This window comes from Lynx canadensis, chromosome A2, assembly GCF_007474595.2.
Source record: "Lynx canadensis isolate LIC74 chromosome A2, mLynCan4.pri.v2, whole genome shotgun sequence".
NCBI classification, from domain to species: Eukaryota; Metazoa; Chordata; class Mammalia; order Carnivora; family Felidae; genus Lynx; species Lynx canadensis.
The window spans coordinates 63,046,020-63,060,537 of record NC_044304.2 but is presented as its reverse complement, the minus strand read 5'-3'; the positions used below and the strand labels follow the sequence as shown (position 1 = coordinate 63,060,537).

At 51.5% G+C, this 14,518-nt stretch overlaps 1 protein-coding gene across 1 annotated transcript in view; it reads right to left on the bottom strand.

Annotated features, from left to right (window-relative positions):
* Positions 1–14,518, bottom strand: part of ABCA13 (ATP binding cassette subfamily A member 13) — a 349,570-nt gene that overhangs the window by 228,047 nt on the left and 107,005 nt on the right. The window contains 5 exon segments of the mRNA XM_032592494.1: positions 1,442–1,619; positions 2,559–2,723; positions 4,852–5,046; positions 13,019–13,140; positions 13,842–13,921. Coding sequence (XP_032448385.1) covers positions 1,442–1,619; positions 2,559–2,723; positions 4,852–5,046; positions 13,019–13,140; positions 13,842–13,921 — 740 coding nt within the window.

Here is a 14,518-nt window from a genome sequence, read left to right as displayed (position 1 = left end):
TTATCAGATATTAACAACATTAATGTGTGTTTATACTGCCAAATCATATTGTATCTGGAACTACCTGAACTATCCACTCACTGATGAGCACACGAACACACTGTCTCTGAGTTTGCTGTGAGGTGGATTCATACCTTACGCCTCCAGCTCCACAAAATGCCCCCTCCTCCTCCTCCCTGGTCCTGCCAGGACTCTCTCCACCCCATGCACATGGTACATAAACAGAGATTTAGATTTACATTTTTCATATTAAAGAAATATATACAAATATATAATACATAATTTGTAATATATAGCCTGTTTTATATATGTAAGTATATAAGACATAATCTGTAATATAATATATTTTGTATATATATCGGGGCAGGTGGTAGGCAGAATCCCAACATGGCCCCTGGCGTTCATGCCCTGACTTGCGGACGGGAGCTGGGAATGACAGATGCCATCCCCTGGGTGGGTTTCCCAGGCATGGTGAAGGAATGCTGAAGCTGTAAATAAGGTCCCCAATCAGCTGACCTGGCATTTCTAAAAAAGAAGATGATCCTGGCCGAGCAATCAGGTAAACCCTTTTAAAAGGACTGGGAGCCCCAGAGTCAGACATCCCTGACACCCTGGTCCATTGGGGAGCCCCAGCTGACCAGTACCACTGAGGGGGTCCAGGCACGGAGACCAAGAGCACCATTTTGGTCCCTGCAACGTGGTGAGATCCTACAACAAGGAGAAATGTATGCAGCCACCTACAAATCTGTCTTCTGTGAGACTCAGTGGCAAAGGACTGTGGATGGATAAGCGACTTCCTGGCCCCACTTTAAGTGGATATGTTTTTGGGGTTGCTAGGTGCCTCAGTCGGTTAAGCATCGCACTTCAGCTCAGGTCACGATCTCGCAGTTCGTGAGTTCGAGCCCCACGTCGGGCTCTGTGATGATAGCTCAGAGCCTGGAGCCTGTTTTGGATTCTGCGTCTCCCTCTCTCTCTGCCCCTCCCCCACTCATGCTCTGTCTTTCTCTCTCTCAAAAACAAATAAACATTTTTTTTTAAATTAAGAAAAAAAAAGTGGCTATGTTTTAATTAGAAAGGCAGACTAAGCGTGCCAGTACACTTGTGGGGTTCGGCGCCCCGCACCCCTGAACAAGTGATGCCTTTTTGGCCATGTGATCTTATCTCTGAATCACGATGCTCTCTATCTAAGACACGGATACAAGAAGACCTGTGTCATTTCCCTGACGACACAGGGAGAAGATCAGCTAGTGTGGGTGGGCACCAGGGGCTTCCAAAGCCACCAGCCACGTCCACATGTGCGGCCTCAGTGAAAGCGGAGAGATACAGCTGAGAAGGTGGAGGGGGACCACTTTTTGCCAGTATGCGCCCACCCTCACACCGAACATTCAGCACAGAGCAGGGCTCGTGGCCAAGATGCAAACACAGATTACTGTCGCCTTACTTGAATCTTCGGGAATGTTGAATTTTTCTTTGTCCCCTCCCAGGAGCTCGTTAACTCTGGGCAAGTTAATGAATGAGTTGGAGCTGCTGAAAAACGACGTGGGCTCCTTGCAAATCTTCTTCATCACGGACTGGAAAGAACCGAAGGCTGAACTTCTGGCCTGGCCATTCTGTGGATCCTGAGAACATGAGGCAAATAAGGTATCGTTCAACAGGGACTCCGCCTTCTGCAAGGGAGCCCTGTCTCCAGCTGAATGAACACACAAGACATTCACCACGCCCGAGCACGCAATCTGGGCTTCAGACTTCTCTGCCCTCCAAACACCCCGCAAAACGTGCAGTGATTTTTCTGGACTTTAACCCATTAGGAGACACAAAGACCACGCTCACGCACACGCGCACGCACGCGCATCAGCAAATCCTGGTCCGTCCAGTGATAAATGATCAATCCATAAAAGATCGCTAAATCTGCGAATTAATGTTCTTCACGTTTGTCTACCGCCGAGATCCCCCAGACACTTGACGGCTTTCCAAACTGCCCATCAGCTGGATGAACACAGCACTGTCCTACCCGAGGCCGCTGAGGACCCTGCCATACGCCCCGCACCGTGCACCTCTCTCTGCGCGTCCCCACGCACCTGCTCTCCTCGCGCATCCCGTCCAGGCAGACGGCGTCCAAGCAAAAGCTACCATCACCCCACTAACTTCCTGCAAGTTTGTGTTTGTATTTGCAGTACATAATCTGTACTTCGTAAGCCAATTATTTGCATGTAAATAAACGTGAAGGTTTTTGAAAGCAATTAACTCTCGGGATGAAGTTAAACAAGCCTGTGGAATTTCATGTGTGCTCATACACGATGTAGGGATTTCAGACTTCACAGATTATGCGTGAACCCTTCCAACCACCATGTGGGGGGATGTGGCTCAATGAAGTCTCCAACCTCTGGTTTTTAGGGAGATGCCCAGCGTTCCTGCCAGGCTGTTGCCTCCGCAGCCACAGAAAGTACTCCCATTGCTATGTTTTGCTGCCACATTGCAAACTTTAGATGCCGGAAGACAAATACAGGCCAAAGCAGCAAATCTGAATATTTCCCTGGGGACCAAAAGTGAACACACACCTGTTGAAAGTCGGGCGTGTCCAGCAAGGCAGTGATTTTATTCACACGAAGAAATTCGGGAAGGTATTCCAGAACGTAGCCGGCTTTGGCAAGCAGGTGGCTGAGCCTGGAGACCACGTCCAACAGGGAGCTGAGCACTCTGCTCGCTTCCAAAGGCAGCAGAGTCTCAAAGGGAAAAGACACAACGTGAAATAACCAACATTGTACATTCTACTCTCATGAGCCTTGCGTGAGCAGTGAAAGCCTGGTTATTGGATTTTATTCTCTCTCGATCTAGGGAGACGTCTTGGCTGTGCCGTATCAACGTCCTCTTCATTGGCGTGCACCTGGTTCAGGTTTTCATCACACCCTTGATTACGCCAACAATGCTCAAACGTAAACCAGGAAGAAATACAATCTGTTGTTAAAATTAAAATCGGGGGCCCCTTGGGGAGCTCAGTCGGTTAAACTTTCGACTTCAGCTCAGGTCATGATCTTGCAGTTTGTGGGTTTGAGCCCCAAGTCGGGCTCTGTGCTGACAGCTCAGAGCCTGGAGCCTGCTTCGGATTCTGTGTCTCCCTCTCTCTCTGCCCCTCCCCTGCTCACTTGCGGTCTCTCTCTCTCTCTCAAAAATAAACATTAAACAAAATTTTAATTAAAATCAATTTCCAAGTATTTCTCTTTATCTTGGAGATGCCTAAAGTGGATATTTTAAGAGTGAAAATAAAACAATTCTTTTTTTTTAGGTTTTTATTTATTTATTTTTGAGGAGAGAGAGCACGAGCAGAGGAGGGGCAGAGAGAGAGAGAGAGAGAGAGGGAGAGAGAGAGAATCCCAAGCAGTCTCTGCACTGTCAGCACAGAGCCCAAATGGGGCTCGAATTCATGAACTGTGAGATCATGACCTGAGCCGAAACCAAGAGTCGGACGTTTAATGACTGAGACCCCCAGGCGCCCCCCTCCTGCCTGTGCATTTTAAATATACTTGATCTGAAAGTATTTGTTCTATGAATGTGTGTGCGTGTGTAACCTAACAATTACCCAGCAGAGGGAGGGGGACCACGAAGAAACTAGGCTGGGAAGGCAAACCCCCCCTTTTCCTGACCCCACAGCCGTTCCCCCAGTTTGGAAGCACTTTTGCCATTGTCAACACCTGTGCCACCTCTGATGAGCCCAGATGTCAGCAAATCTGTCCCTGGGGAGGAACGTGGAGCAAGGCTGGTCCCTAAGGGCACAGGCAAAGTTTCTGGAAGTGTAAGACTCAGTGGAGGACAGAAGACAAAGAACTTCTAGAAGAGGCAGAGCCCAGAAGGTGGTCAGCGGAGGTTAATGGGGGCGCCCCCGGGTTAGCTGTGCTCACCGTCTACACGGCGGGGGGGCGGGTCACTGGAGGTTAATGGGGGCACCCCAGGTTATCATGCCCACCATCCACATGGTGGGGGGGTCACTGAAGTTAATCGGGGTGCCCATGGGTTAGTGGTGCTCACTATCCACATGGAGGGGTCACTGGAGGTTAATCAGGGCGCCCCTGGGTTAGTGGTGCTCACCATCCACACAGGGGCGTCACTGAAGTTAATCGGGGTGCCCCTTGGTTAGTGGTGCTCACTATCCACACGGAGGGGTCACTGGAGGTTAATCGGGGCGCCCCTGGGTTAGTGGTGCTCACCGTCCACACAGGGGGGTCAGTGGAGGTTAATCGGGGCACCCCTGGGTTAGTGGTGCTCACCGTCCACACAGGGGGGGTCACTGGAGGTTAACCGGGGCACCCCCGGGTTAACGTGCTCACCATCCACAGTCAACCCTCTCCCTCACACACTGTCCCATCTGCCATGTGTGGGAGCGTGTGGGTCAGGTAATGAGCTGCTTCCCCAAGTGACCAGGGCCTGGCAGAGATGGGCACATCATGCTCACAGGACAGAGGCTGTGGGTCTCAGAACATAATGGGGCAGAAAAGGCCAAGGCCAAGGAGGGATGGGAGCAGCTCCTGATTCGTGGGGGTTGCTCTCACAGCCCCAAGGAACCCCACATGGGGAAGGGCTTTTCCTTATTGGTCCTTCTGTGCTGACCACATTGACCACCACCACCGCTGTGCCACATGTCCCGATAGGCCTGACTCCAGGGGCCCCCTGGGAGGTCTCCTGGGCACCCCTTGCTTCGAGCCACCCCTCCCAGAGTCAGTGCACAGGAGACACAGAGGCTGGCGGAGGCTGGCGGGGTGTGCACCTTGCTGGGCCCCCACGGCCGCGTGGCAGGCCCCCTCTGCAGATGCAATGCCTCCCATGTCAGCCCCCCCCACCATGGTCACCCCCCCTTACTTTGTAAATGAAACTCCGCAGATTCAGGTTCTGACTCATGGACACAATCAGGGAATACACTTCGGGCCCGGGCAGGGCACACACTTCCCGCACCGCAGACTCCGACTTCCCGTCCTCGGGAAACGCCAGTAGCAGGCGAAGGGCGTCTAGATCACACCTTCCGGACAAAGCCACCGCGAGGATGCTCCAGAGAACCTGTTACAGAGCGGGAGGGTCAGAAGGGAGCATCCTCGGAGGCGCAGCCCCCAGGCACGGAGCTTCCTCAGCGAGGAGCCCCCCACAGCCCGCCCCCCACAAGGGCTGAGGATTTGCCAACAGCGCAAACCTCTGTGTGCTTTCAAGCATTCCGAACGGACACGCTCCTAAAATGTGCACACGATTCTCCGACGTTTGAAACAATCTGCCCCTTCTGATGACGCGGGGCCGCGCCATAGGACCAACCACCCTCCGCCCCTCGGGGCTCACGCATGCCACCCTTGCCTCCCCGAGACTCTGACATGGAGCCTTAATCCACACTTGCAGTCAAGCACCCCTCGCTCTTCAACTGTCGGTGTGAAATCATTCTCTTCCGCCTCCCTTTCCACAACGAAAACCAGACGTCCAAGCTTGTGGTAAGTTTTTGAAAAGGAAAAGCATCCACACTCAGAGGAGAAGCTGAGGGCCACTCGCATCATCGTCTGGCTTACGAGAGCCGCACGCCTCCGCGAGGGGCTCCGAGGCGCGACCCTGTTTGCAAACGGCTTTCAACCGTGACCTTCACAACAGGGCAAGGTGTAAAGCCCAATTTCAAAACCGGACTTCCCATGTGTGTTTATACCACGATGCCTCCGATTGCTATGACACATTCAGGCCAAGTGAGACCCAGCAGAAGCCATTATTCACTTATTAGGAGCCTCAAGAGCAGGCAGACCTCATCAGACGCCTTCATACCGTGCCATAAAGAGCCCAGGAAAACCACTAAGAAATAGAAGATTGTTGGGGCACCTGGGTGGCTCAGTTGGTGAAGCATCGGACACTTGGTCTTAGCTCAGGTCACAATCTCACAGTTCATGACTTGGAAACCCATGTCGGGCTCTGCACTGATAACGTGGAGCCTACTTGGGATTCGGTCTCTCCCTCCCTCTGCCGCTTCCCCACTTGCGCTCTCTCTTGCTTTCTCAAAATAAATAAATAAACTTAAAAAAAAAAAAGGAAACCGAAGATTGCATCCATCAGGTTTATCAGTCAGAACAAACAGGATGTGCGTTGACGTGTACATGGGTGTTTTAAGGAATTGGCTCACATGATTGTGGAGGGGCATGTCCAAAATCCAAAGGGTGGGCCGGGAGGCTGAGGGCCCAGGGAAGAGTTGTAGCTTGGGCCTAGAGGCAGAATTCCCTCCTCCTCTGGGAACCTAAAATCTTTTCTATTACAGCCTTCAACTGATTGGACGAGGCCCACCCACACCATGGAGGTTGATCTGCCTTATTCAACGTCTACTGATGTAAATGCTAATCTCATCTAAAACATACCTTCATGGCAACCGTTAGACTGGGGTTTGACCAAATATTCCTGGGTCCTCCGGCACAAATGGCCAGATGCTCCATTTATCACTGATGTACATTTTGAATCTCTGAGATACATTAAGTGTTTTCACACCTACTTAAACAAGGTGCCCTTCTTCATAAGGGACATGTAGGATCCAGACACAACTTGAGAAAGGTTCCTTAATGCCACCATTTTCAAATGTGCTCTCGTGGGGGTAGAGGATAGCTGCCTTTATGGGAAGGGGGTTACATTCCAAGAGGAGGAACGGCTGGAGTATGGACATCCACCATTTGCCTTAATTGGGGTGGCCTCTCTTCCATCATTTCCACGAACTGGGAGTCTGTATGAAGTTTTCCTTGAAAATGGGATGCACTGGAGCCCACGACTCCAGAGTGCCCCAGACTTCGGGTGAGCATCGACCAGAACCAGCCAACGACAGCCCCTCTGGGGTCTGCTCTGGAGCCTGGTCTTGGCTCCCATCTAATGCATCACCCCGTGGCCCCCAGGGAGGGTCACAATCAATGCATCTCGGAGAATTTGTCCCAGAGCAAAAACACATCTTAAAAATTGTGGGCGCCTGGGGCGCCTGGGTGGCTCAGTCAGGCGAGCGTCCAACTCTTGATTCCAGCTCAGGTCTTGATCTCAGGGTTGGTGGGTTCGAGTCCCGCATCAGGCTCTGTGCTGACAGTGCGGAGCCCGCTTGGGATTCTCTCTCGCTCTCTCTCTGTGCCCCTCTCTCTCTCTCTCTCTCCCTCTCAAAAATAAACATTAAAAAACTTGCATACGCCTCTTTAACCAAAACGTGGAGGTCCCATGCCCTGTCACAGAATGAGAGCTACACATGAGAGCTCTGCCCTGAGGCATATCTGCATCCACTTCTCTGTGCTTTTCCAGACCTTACTCTTTATCTTTCCTGAATCTCACCAAGTCCACTTTTCCTGCTTGGAAGACACCAGAAGCAGGTGGGAGCAGGTGGGGAGTTAAACAAAAATAACACTTTTGTTGGGCTGGAAATGCCACACCCGAGTCCTCGTCAAAGTGGAACGGGCGTCTTTCATCTGTGCTACTCAGGCTGACTGGCCAATTATCCGGGACAGGGACGTCGGTGTGCTGATGCTCTTGCTTCACATTGGTGTGGGGGGAGGGGAGGGCCCAACGGGGGGGGTGGGGGGGTGGCGGGCAGGTCCCTGCGCTGAGAGCCGGGGCACCCCAGAGACGGCCTGGACTCTGCCCGGCTGACCGTTCTAGACTCAGACTTGCTGCTCTCAGCCTAATTACAACCAGAAAGGAAACACTGTCCGTGGTGCAGAAGGACTAGAAACGGGGAAAGCGAGTCCGTGGTGTCAAAGTTGTGCCGGTGGAGCCACCAGCAAGATGAGAGCAGAGGGTGGAAACTCCATGCTCCACATACAGACGGGGGTGGCGGGGCTCAGACCTGCTCAACCGCCGATGAGCTATGAGCCACAGACGGGCATGAGCACCTGGGGGCAGCTGGGCCCTGACCCCGGCTCTCCCGGTAACTGATGTCATGGGTTATCTCTGCCCTGCGTGAACCACAGGCTGGCCCCTAGGGCAGGAGTAATGGCCCCCCTCGCCCACTGAGGCAGGCCCCAGTTCTGCTACAGGTCCGGACGGGAGACCCCGCTCCCCTTGGCTGGCTGGCTCCACTTCCAGAACATTTTCCCTCTCCAGACTCCACAGGATAATGGGTCTACCATCTACACTATTTAGGAAGTCACGGAGGAAATGAAATCTACCTGAGTTTTATTTCTTAAAGCAGATTTCAGGAATCACCACCACAGGGCAGGGTCAGTCCCTTGGATGTATTTTGACCCGTGGGCTATCTGGGAACTCTTGAAGAAAATGGCCGTGGCCACAAACCACGTGGGGAGAGTCAAATGAGCCACGTCTATACAGAATTCTTTTTTTTTTTTATTTTACTTTTACATTTGTTTATTTTGGAAAGAGAGACAGAGCATGAGCAGGGGAGGGGCAGAGAGAGACACATAGAATCCGAAGCAGGATCCAGGCTCTGAGCTGTCAGCACAGAGCCTGACACGGGGCTCAAACTCACAGTGAGATCATGACCTGAGCCGAAGTCAGACGCTTAACCCACTGAGCCAGCCAGGCACCCCAAGAATTCTTTCCTTTGGACAGCAAAGTTATTAGGTTAGGACAAGCCAGAACCCCAGGTTACGTGCTGCAGCTGATTTAAGAGCCCAAACTGATAAACAGGTGTGGCCACCCTCCTGCATTCACGACTTGAATAAAAATACCGAAATATGCTCCTGTCCCTTGTGACGGGCAAGGCGAGATCAACAAGACACTCTGCGAAGGAAAGCCAGGATTAAAAATACGTTGCAGTTTAGAAAAATTGACTGCAACTAGCAAGAGGCACTTGGGCAGGGATCAACGTAAATCCAGTGAAGCAGGTTTGAAAATACATGTGTGTAAGCGGCAGAGTCGTGTCCCGTCAGCAGCAGAGAGTGACACTTTTGATTTTAGAGATGGTGGAGTGTCTCAGGTGCCCAGATGAAAAGGACCATAAACCCAGCCTCACAACACAGAGATGGGGTCCCTTGTGGAAAATGCTGGAAACTCAGCCTCCAGGGTAAGATGCCCCACATAGCTGGTCATGTCTTCTAGGAGACACCTGGCCAAAATCCTGCACATGGGCCAGAGACCCTCAGCTCCACTCACGTTACTAACTATTTTTTTCTCTCTGGGGTGGGAGCAGTTGCCAGAACAAGCAGATTTTTAAAAATTTTGTTTTTAATGTTTATTTATTTCTGTGTGAGAGAGAGAGAGAGAGAGACAGAGAGACAGAGAGACAGAGTCCAAGTGAGGCAGGGGCAAAAAGAGAGGAAGACACAGAATCCAAAGCAGACCCCAGGCTCTGGGCTGTCAGCACAGAGCCCAACACGGAGTTCGAACCCACGAACCTCGAGATCATGACCTGGGCTGAAGTCGGACACTTAACCAACTGAGCCACCCAGGCTCCCCGCAAAAGAAGCAGATTTTGACCGGGGTCTGCTCTGGGGTAAGCAACGCCAAGAACGATCTGTTGCAGCTTTTCAGCAGACAGACTTCGTGTGTTGCAACAAAGGAGAAGAATGATATTGGCTAAATTCCCATAAGGAATCTCTGTGCTCCCAAACCGTGCCTGCCAGCTGTCAACAGTGCCCAGGGAACCAGCGTCGAGCGAGAGGTACGCCGGGCCAGTTCCACTGAGGCCCAGCCTCTCTGCCTGAGGGAAAGAAGAAAAAGTCTCAGAATGCCCTCTCTCTCCGGAGCCGCCCCAGAGACACGGGAGCTCTTGAAGTGTCCCCTCCCCACCTTCCCCGACAAGAACACCCCCAAGAGGAAGAGATCTGCCAAGTACCATGGACAGCGCCCATCTCCCCAGCCGTCCTCATGCTAGGACCATGGACAGCGCCCATCTCCCCAGCTGTCCTCATGTGCTTGCTTCTTTCGGGTAAAAAGCAAATGGACACCGACGGTAGACAGACCCTTTGATCTCTCTCTCTCTCTCTCAGTCTATCTGGGTCCTGACTCTGACCTCATTGCTAATTTTAAAGAATAAAAATTTGGCTGAATACAAAGAAGGAAGTGACCGCTGACTCGAAGCCAACAACGCGGCATCACAGCATAAAATACATGGGAACCCCACAGGGCCGGTGAAGGGGATCCAAGCCCAGGATGGAGGCGGGCGAGGCGGACACAGGGGTCCCACACACCCAAGTCTGGGATCTCGGTTTAATGGGATCTGCTGGTGTTAAAGAATGCAGCACCACAGGGGAGGGGAGCTGCCCACGGGCCCCCCCAGCAGGCTCTTGGGAGCCAGAACTGAGGCCTGGGATCAGCGCCTCCTCTCCAGCTTCCCTGCCTCCAGCCCTGTGTCCACATCTCCAAGCTTAAGACTCTCCCACACGGCTCTTCACGGCCGGGGGTTTCTCATCACTCCCACCTGACCCCAACGCTGTCCGCTCACCCACACATGTGAACTTGCATGTGCAGCATGTGGGCCACTGCCATAGAAAGTTCTAGAATGTCCTCTCCCCTAGCACTTTGAGAAGTACACCTAGTGGAAGGGAAAATTTCAGTGAATGAATGAATGAATGAGAGTTCTTGCAGTCTGTCCAGGGCTCTCGTGCCACTGACAAATATTCCCTGCGGGCCACCCAAGACTCTGATGTCAGAAACTCGCAAACACTGAAATCAGGAGAGACGAGTCCAGGGAGCAAGACACAGAGGTTTCCACCAAAAATATTGTCTGCTTGACAGTCCAGAAAGAACCAGACCCCACAGTGCCGTCCCCTCACCAAACGTGACTTCATTACTTAGGGTCCGGAGACACATGTGGGTCTGTGGATACACTGAGCTAGTGAAGCATGCACCTTGTGTTTGGTTGAACAGCAGAAACGCAAGCTTTTGGCACACCTCCGAGTCACCTGCCTGTCCAGCTCCTTAGGTGCAACCATGACTGTCATTGTCAGTGAGGCGGAGGAGGACACGTGAACGTAAAACCCTGCACAACCCACAACCACGTCCACGGCAAGATGGCCTTACGAGGCGGGACCGGCACTCCCAGGATAGAGCGCCAGTGACACCTGCTGGCTGCTGGCTTCGTCAGGCAGCCGCCATCCCAAAGTGCTGGGCCCAGCCCTTGTTCTCCGTACATAGAAGTCTGTTCTCTCTGTTTTGTTGTTCGTTTGCCAGAGGGGAGGCGGGTGGGGAGACGGGCGAGATGGGCGAAGGGGATGAACAGGTACAGAATAGGGAAAACAGTCAATACTACTGAGAAATACTCATCACCGTGAGCATCCATTATACATACAGTCGTCAAAGCACTACCTTATACACCTGAAGCTAACTGAATATTAAATGTCAACTACACGTCAATGGGAAAAAAAGGTGTCTAAACAGTTGAGCCCAAACCCAAGTATGGTAAGAGCTTGAAAGGGACCCCGGAAGCTAGCTAACCAGTCCCTTCCCTTTCCAGCATTGTTAGTCAGATACCAGAACTGATGCGGCCACTGCTCCATACCCCCCATTACAAGCTCCGGCAACGGAATTTTCCAAGACTCACCCTAAGGAACTTGGTGATACTGTCATTAGAATTTTGGGTTCCTAGCTTCTAACCTAGGTCTTTCTCACTGCAGATTAATTCTGAATGACAGGCACACCTCGGAAATACTGCGGGTTCGGTCCCAGACCACTGCCAATAAAGCGAGTATCACAATAATGGGAGTCAAATGAATTTTTCTGGCTTCCCAGGGAACAAAAAAGTTCCATTTGCTCTGCACTGTAGCCTAGTAAGTGTGCAACAGCATTAGGTCTTTAACAAGTACATTTCCTGGTGAAAAAATACTTTACTGCTTAAAAACACTAACCACCGGGGTGGCTGGGTGGCTCAGTTGGTTAAGCGTCGAACTTCGGCTCAGGTCATGATCTCATGGTTGGTGGGTTCGAGCCCCGCATTGAGCTCTGTGCTGACAGCTTGGAGCCTGGAGCTTGCTTTGGATTCTGTCTCCCTCTCTCTCTGCCTCTCCTCTCCTTGCTCTCTGTCTCTCTCTCACTCTACCTCTCTCTCAAAAATAAAAAACATTAAAAAAAATTTTTTTTAAACTGCTAACCACCAAATAGGCTTTTGGTGAGTCGTAACCACGGATCCCAGGTCACCGTAACAAATGCAATAATAGTGAACACATTTGAAACATCGTGAGAATTACCAAAATGCAATAGAGACAAGAAGTGAGCAAACACTGCTGGAAAACTGTCACCGACAGACTCCCGGGATGCAGGGGTGCCACAAACCCAGAATGTATATGACTGGCAATGTCTGCCACACGCAGGAAGATGAGGCGTGCCCGTGATGGAGCCACCTGTCCGGGCTTGCCTTTGGATCCTGGTTATAGAATCAACATGAAAGTGAATGTCTATCGGGGCCCAGCTAATTGTCAACAGAAACATTCCCTGGAGAGCCATCTTCACGGTTACTGCTTCTAGAAGGTTCTTAGAACAGGAAGTAAACCTCCAGCTGGAAATGCCTGAAAGGGCGTCTCAGAAAACTGCCAGCAAAGGCTCCTGTGACCCCAGCCGTGGGCGACACTCTTCCCACCTCTGTGCACGAGCTTCACCCAGCATCAGCCAGCGCACGGCCCTCCCCGTACCCCCTGTGCATGCTGACCCTGCATCCCAGCCACCCGGGATGGGACACAGCTCATTACCCGGCTGCTTACACTGATAAACCAAGCCCTCCACACGCGGTCAGCACAGAAAGTTATTCTCAACTTAAAGGCAAGCATAGTTGATGTTTAGAATTTTCTACGTTTGTTTTTGTACATTTTTAAGAATGTGCAACCCCTACTTAACCAAGCAGGGTTGCCCTGGGGGGTCGTGCATCAAGGTTGGGAGCAACTGGATTGAATACCATCACCAATTTTAGCCTTTCTGACCTCAAGAAGGCAACGTTGTAGAAGTAAAGACCCCAAGGCTTTGACATCGCCAGTGATGCTCTTTGGCGCCCAGCTTGGCCTCTTACCCCTTCCTGCCTCCAGCCAGCCCCTTGGCGCAGTGGCCCACCCCCTCCTGAGGGACAGCAGCCAGCTCAGTGGGCAGAGACGCAGGGGCACCGCACCTGGGAATGGGAGATGCTGGCTTCTAGAACACTGTGGATGGTCTCGTTTGAGACATGGATGGAAGATTGGAGCTCCCTGGTGAGCTTGGAGACGTTCTGCATCACATCTTTGACTCTGACATCTGAAAAATAATCAAAGGAAAGGGAATTCTGTAACGATAAATGTTTGGGCTGTTGCTAACTGTGAAAACGAGAATCGATAACTAGACCGCAGCGAGGATTGTCCAGCTCACGATAAACACCAGACAAAGTCACGTCCTGCGGAGCCCGGATCATTCACACTGGAGGCAAGGCAAACCCAAGGCAAACCCAAGGTCTGTCCCCGCTCAGGTGACTCCTCTCTCTAAGACTTGTATATTTTAGGGTCTACTCCAGAAAGATGTTTTTCTTAGGGGACAGTGACAGTGCCTGCAGGAAACTCTGTCCACATATTTACTTATCCCGCTTTTTTTAACAAGAGGAGGATGGCATGAGGATTTTTCCAAAACTCACCACATGGGGCATGCTGCTGCTTCGCAGCCGTTATGAATTGTACAGACTAAACAGACAGAAAACAGACGGACACCGAATGGCTTGTCCAGGGAGGCAGGGCCGGGGCGAAACCCAGACCACGGGAGTTTCTCATCCTTCCCGCTCCCGGTTTTGGTCCCTAGGATTTTAGGACTTTGACTTTCCTTCTTGACCCCAAATATGTCAGAGAAGCCAAGCTCTGAATTATTTCCCACATACAGTAACTTCCCCTTTGTAGGTTTTATCTTAGGAACATATTTGTGTGAGAAAACACAATCTTTAAGGATGCGAACTTGGAGGCACCCCATCTTACCTTCGGTCACTGTGAAATTCCTGAGGAAGGCCATCACGGGATTCCCCGACAACCAAGTCTCCTCGAGGCTTTGGGCCAACCTAAAATGGCACAAAATTAAAGCTAATTTAGACAAAATAAAGCCCCGGAAACAACGGTGAATAACACTGCTCCCGTTCCCAGGAGAGGAGTTGGATCGCATCACATTTCCACAAGCTTCCTCAGATAATCAGACACAGCGCATCCCCTGACGCTCTCCAAGTGTGAATGCCCGACACCATCGTGGCTCTGGGAGCATCCCCTCGGGGCCCCTGCCAGGCGAGAGGAGTCAGGGGGATAAGGGTGTGCCATGAATGACTCTGCATTGATGGAAACAACAGACAGGATAGATCACGGAATGCGTAGGAAGCTGGGACCCCAAGGAGTCAGGTGAACATCATTCTTTCCGAGTCATTTGCAGGATACAAAGTGTCTGAGCTCCTCCTCCGGGGGCACAGACGTAGAGGACACAGAACAAGGCTAATCCAATAGGAAAGCAGTTTCAGGAATCAGTGACTGCCCTTACAAAACGTATTCACTTATTTATTTACTTAAATTTATTTTTCTTTTTAGAGAGAGAGCATGAGCTGGGGAGAGGGGCAGAGAAAAAGGGAGACAGAGAATCCCAAGCAGGCTCCAGGCTCAGTGCAGAGTCCAAC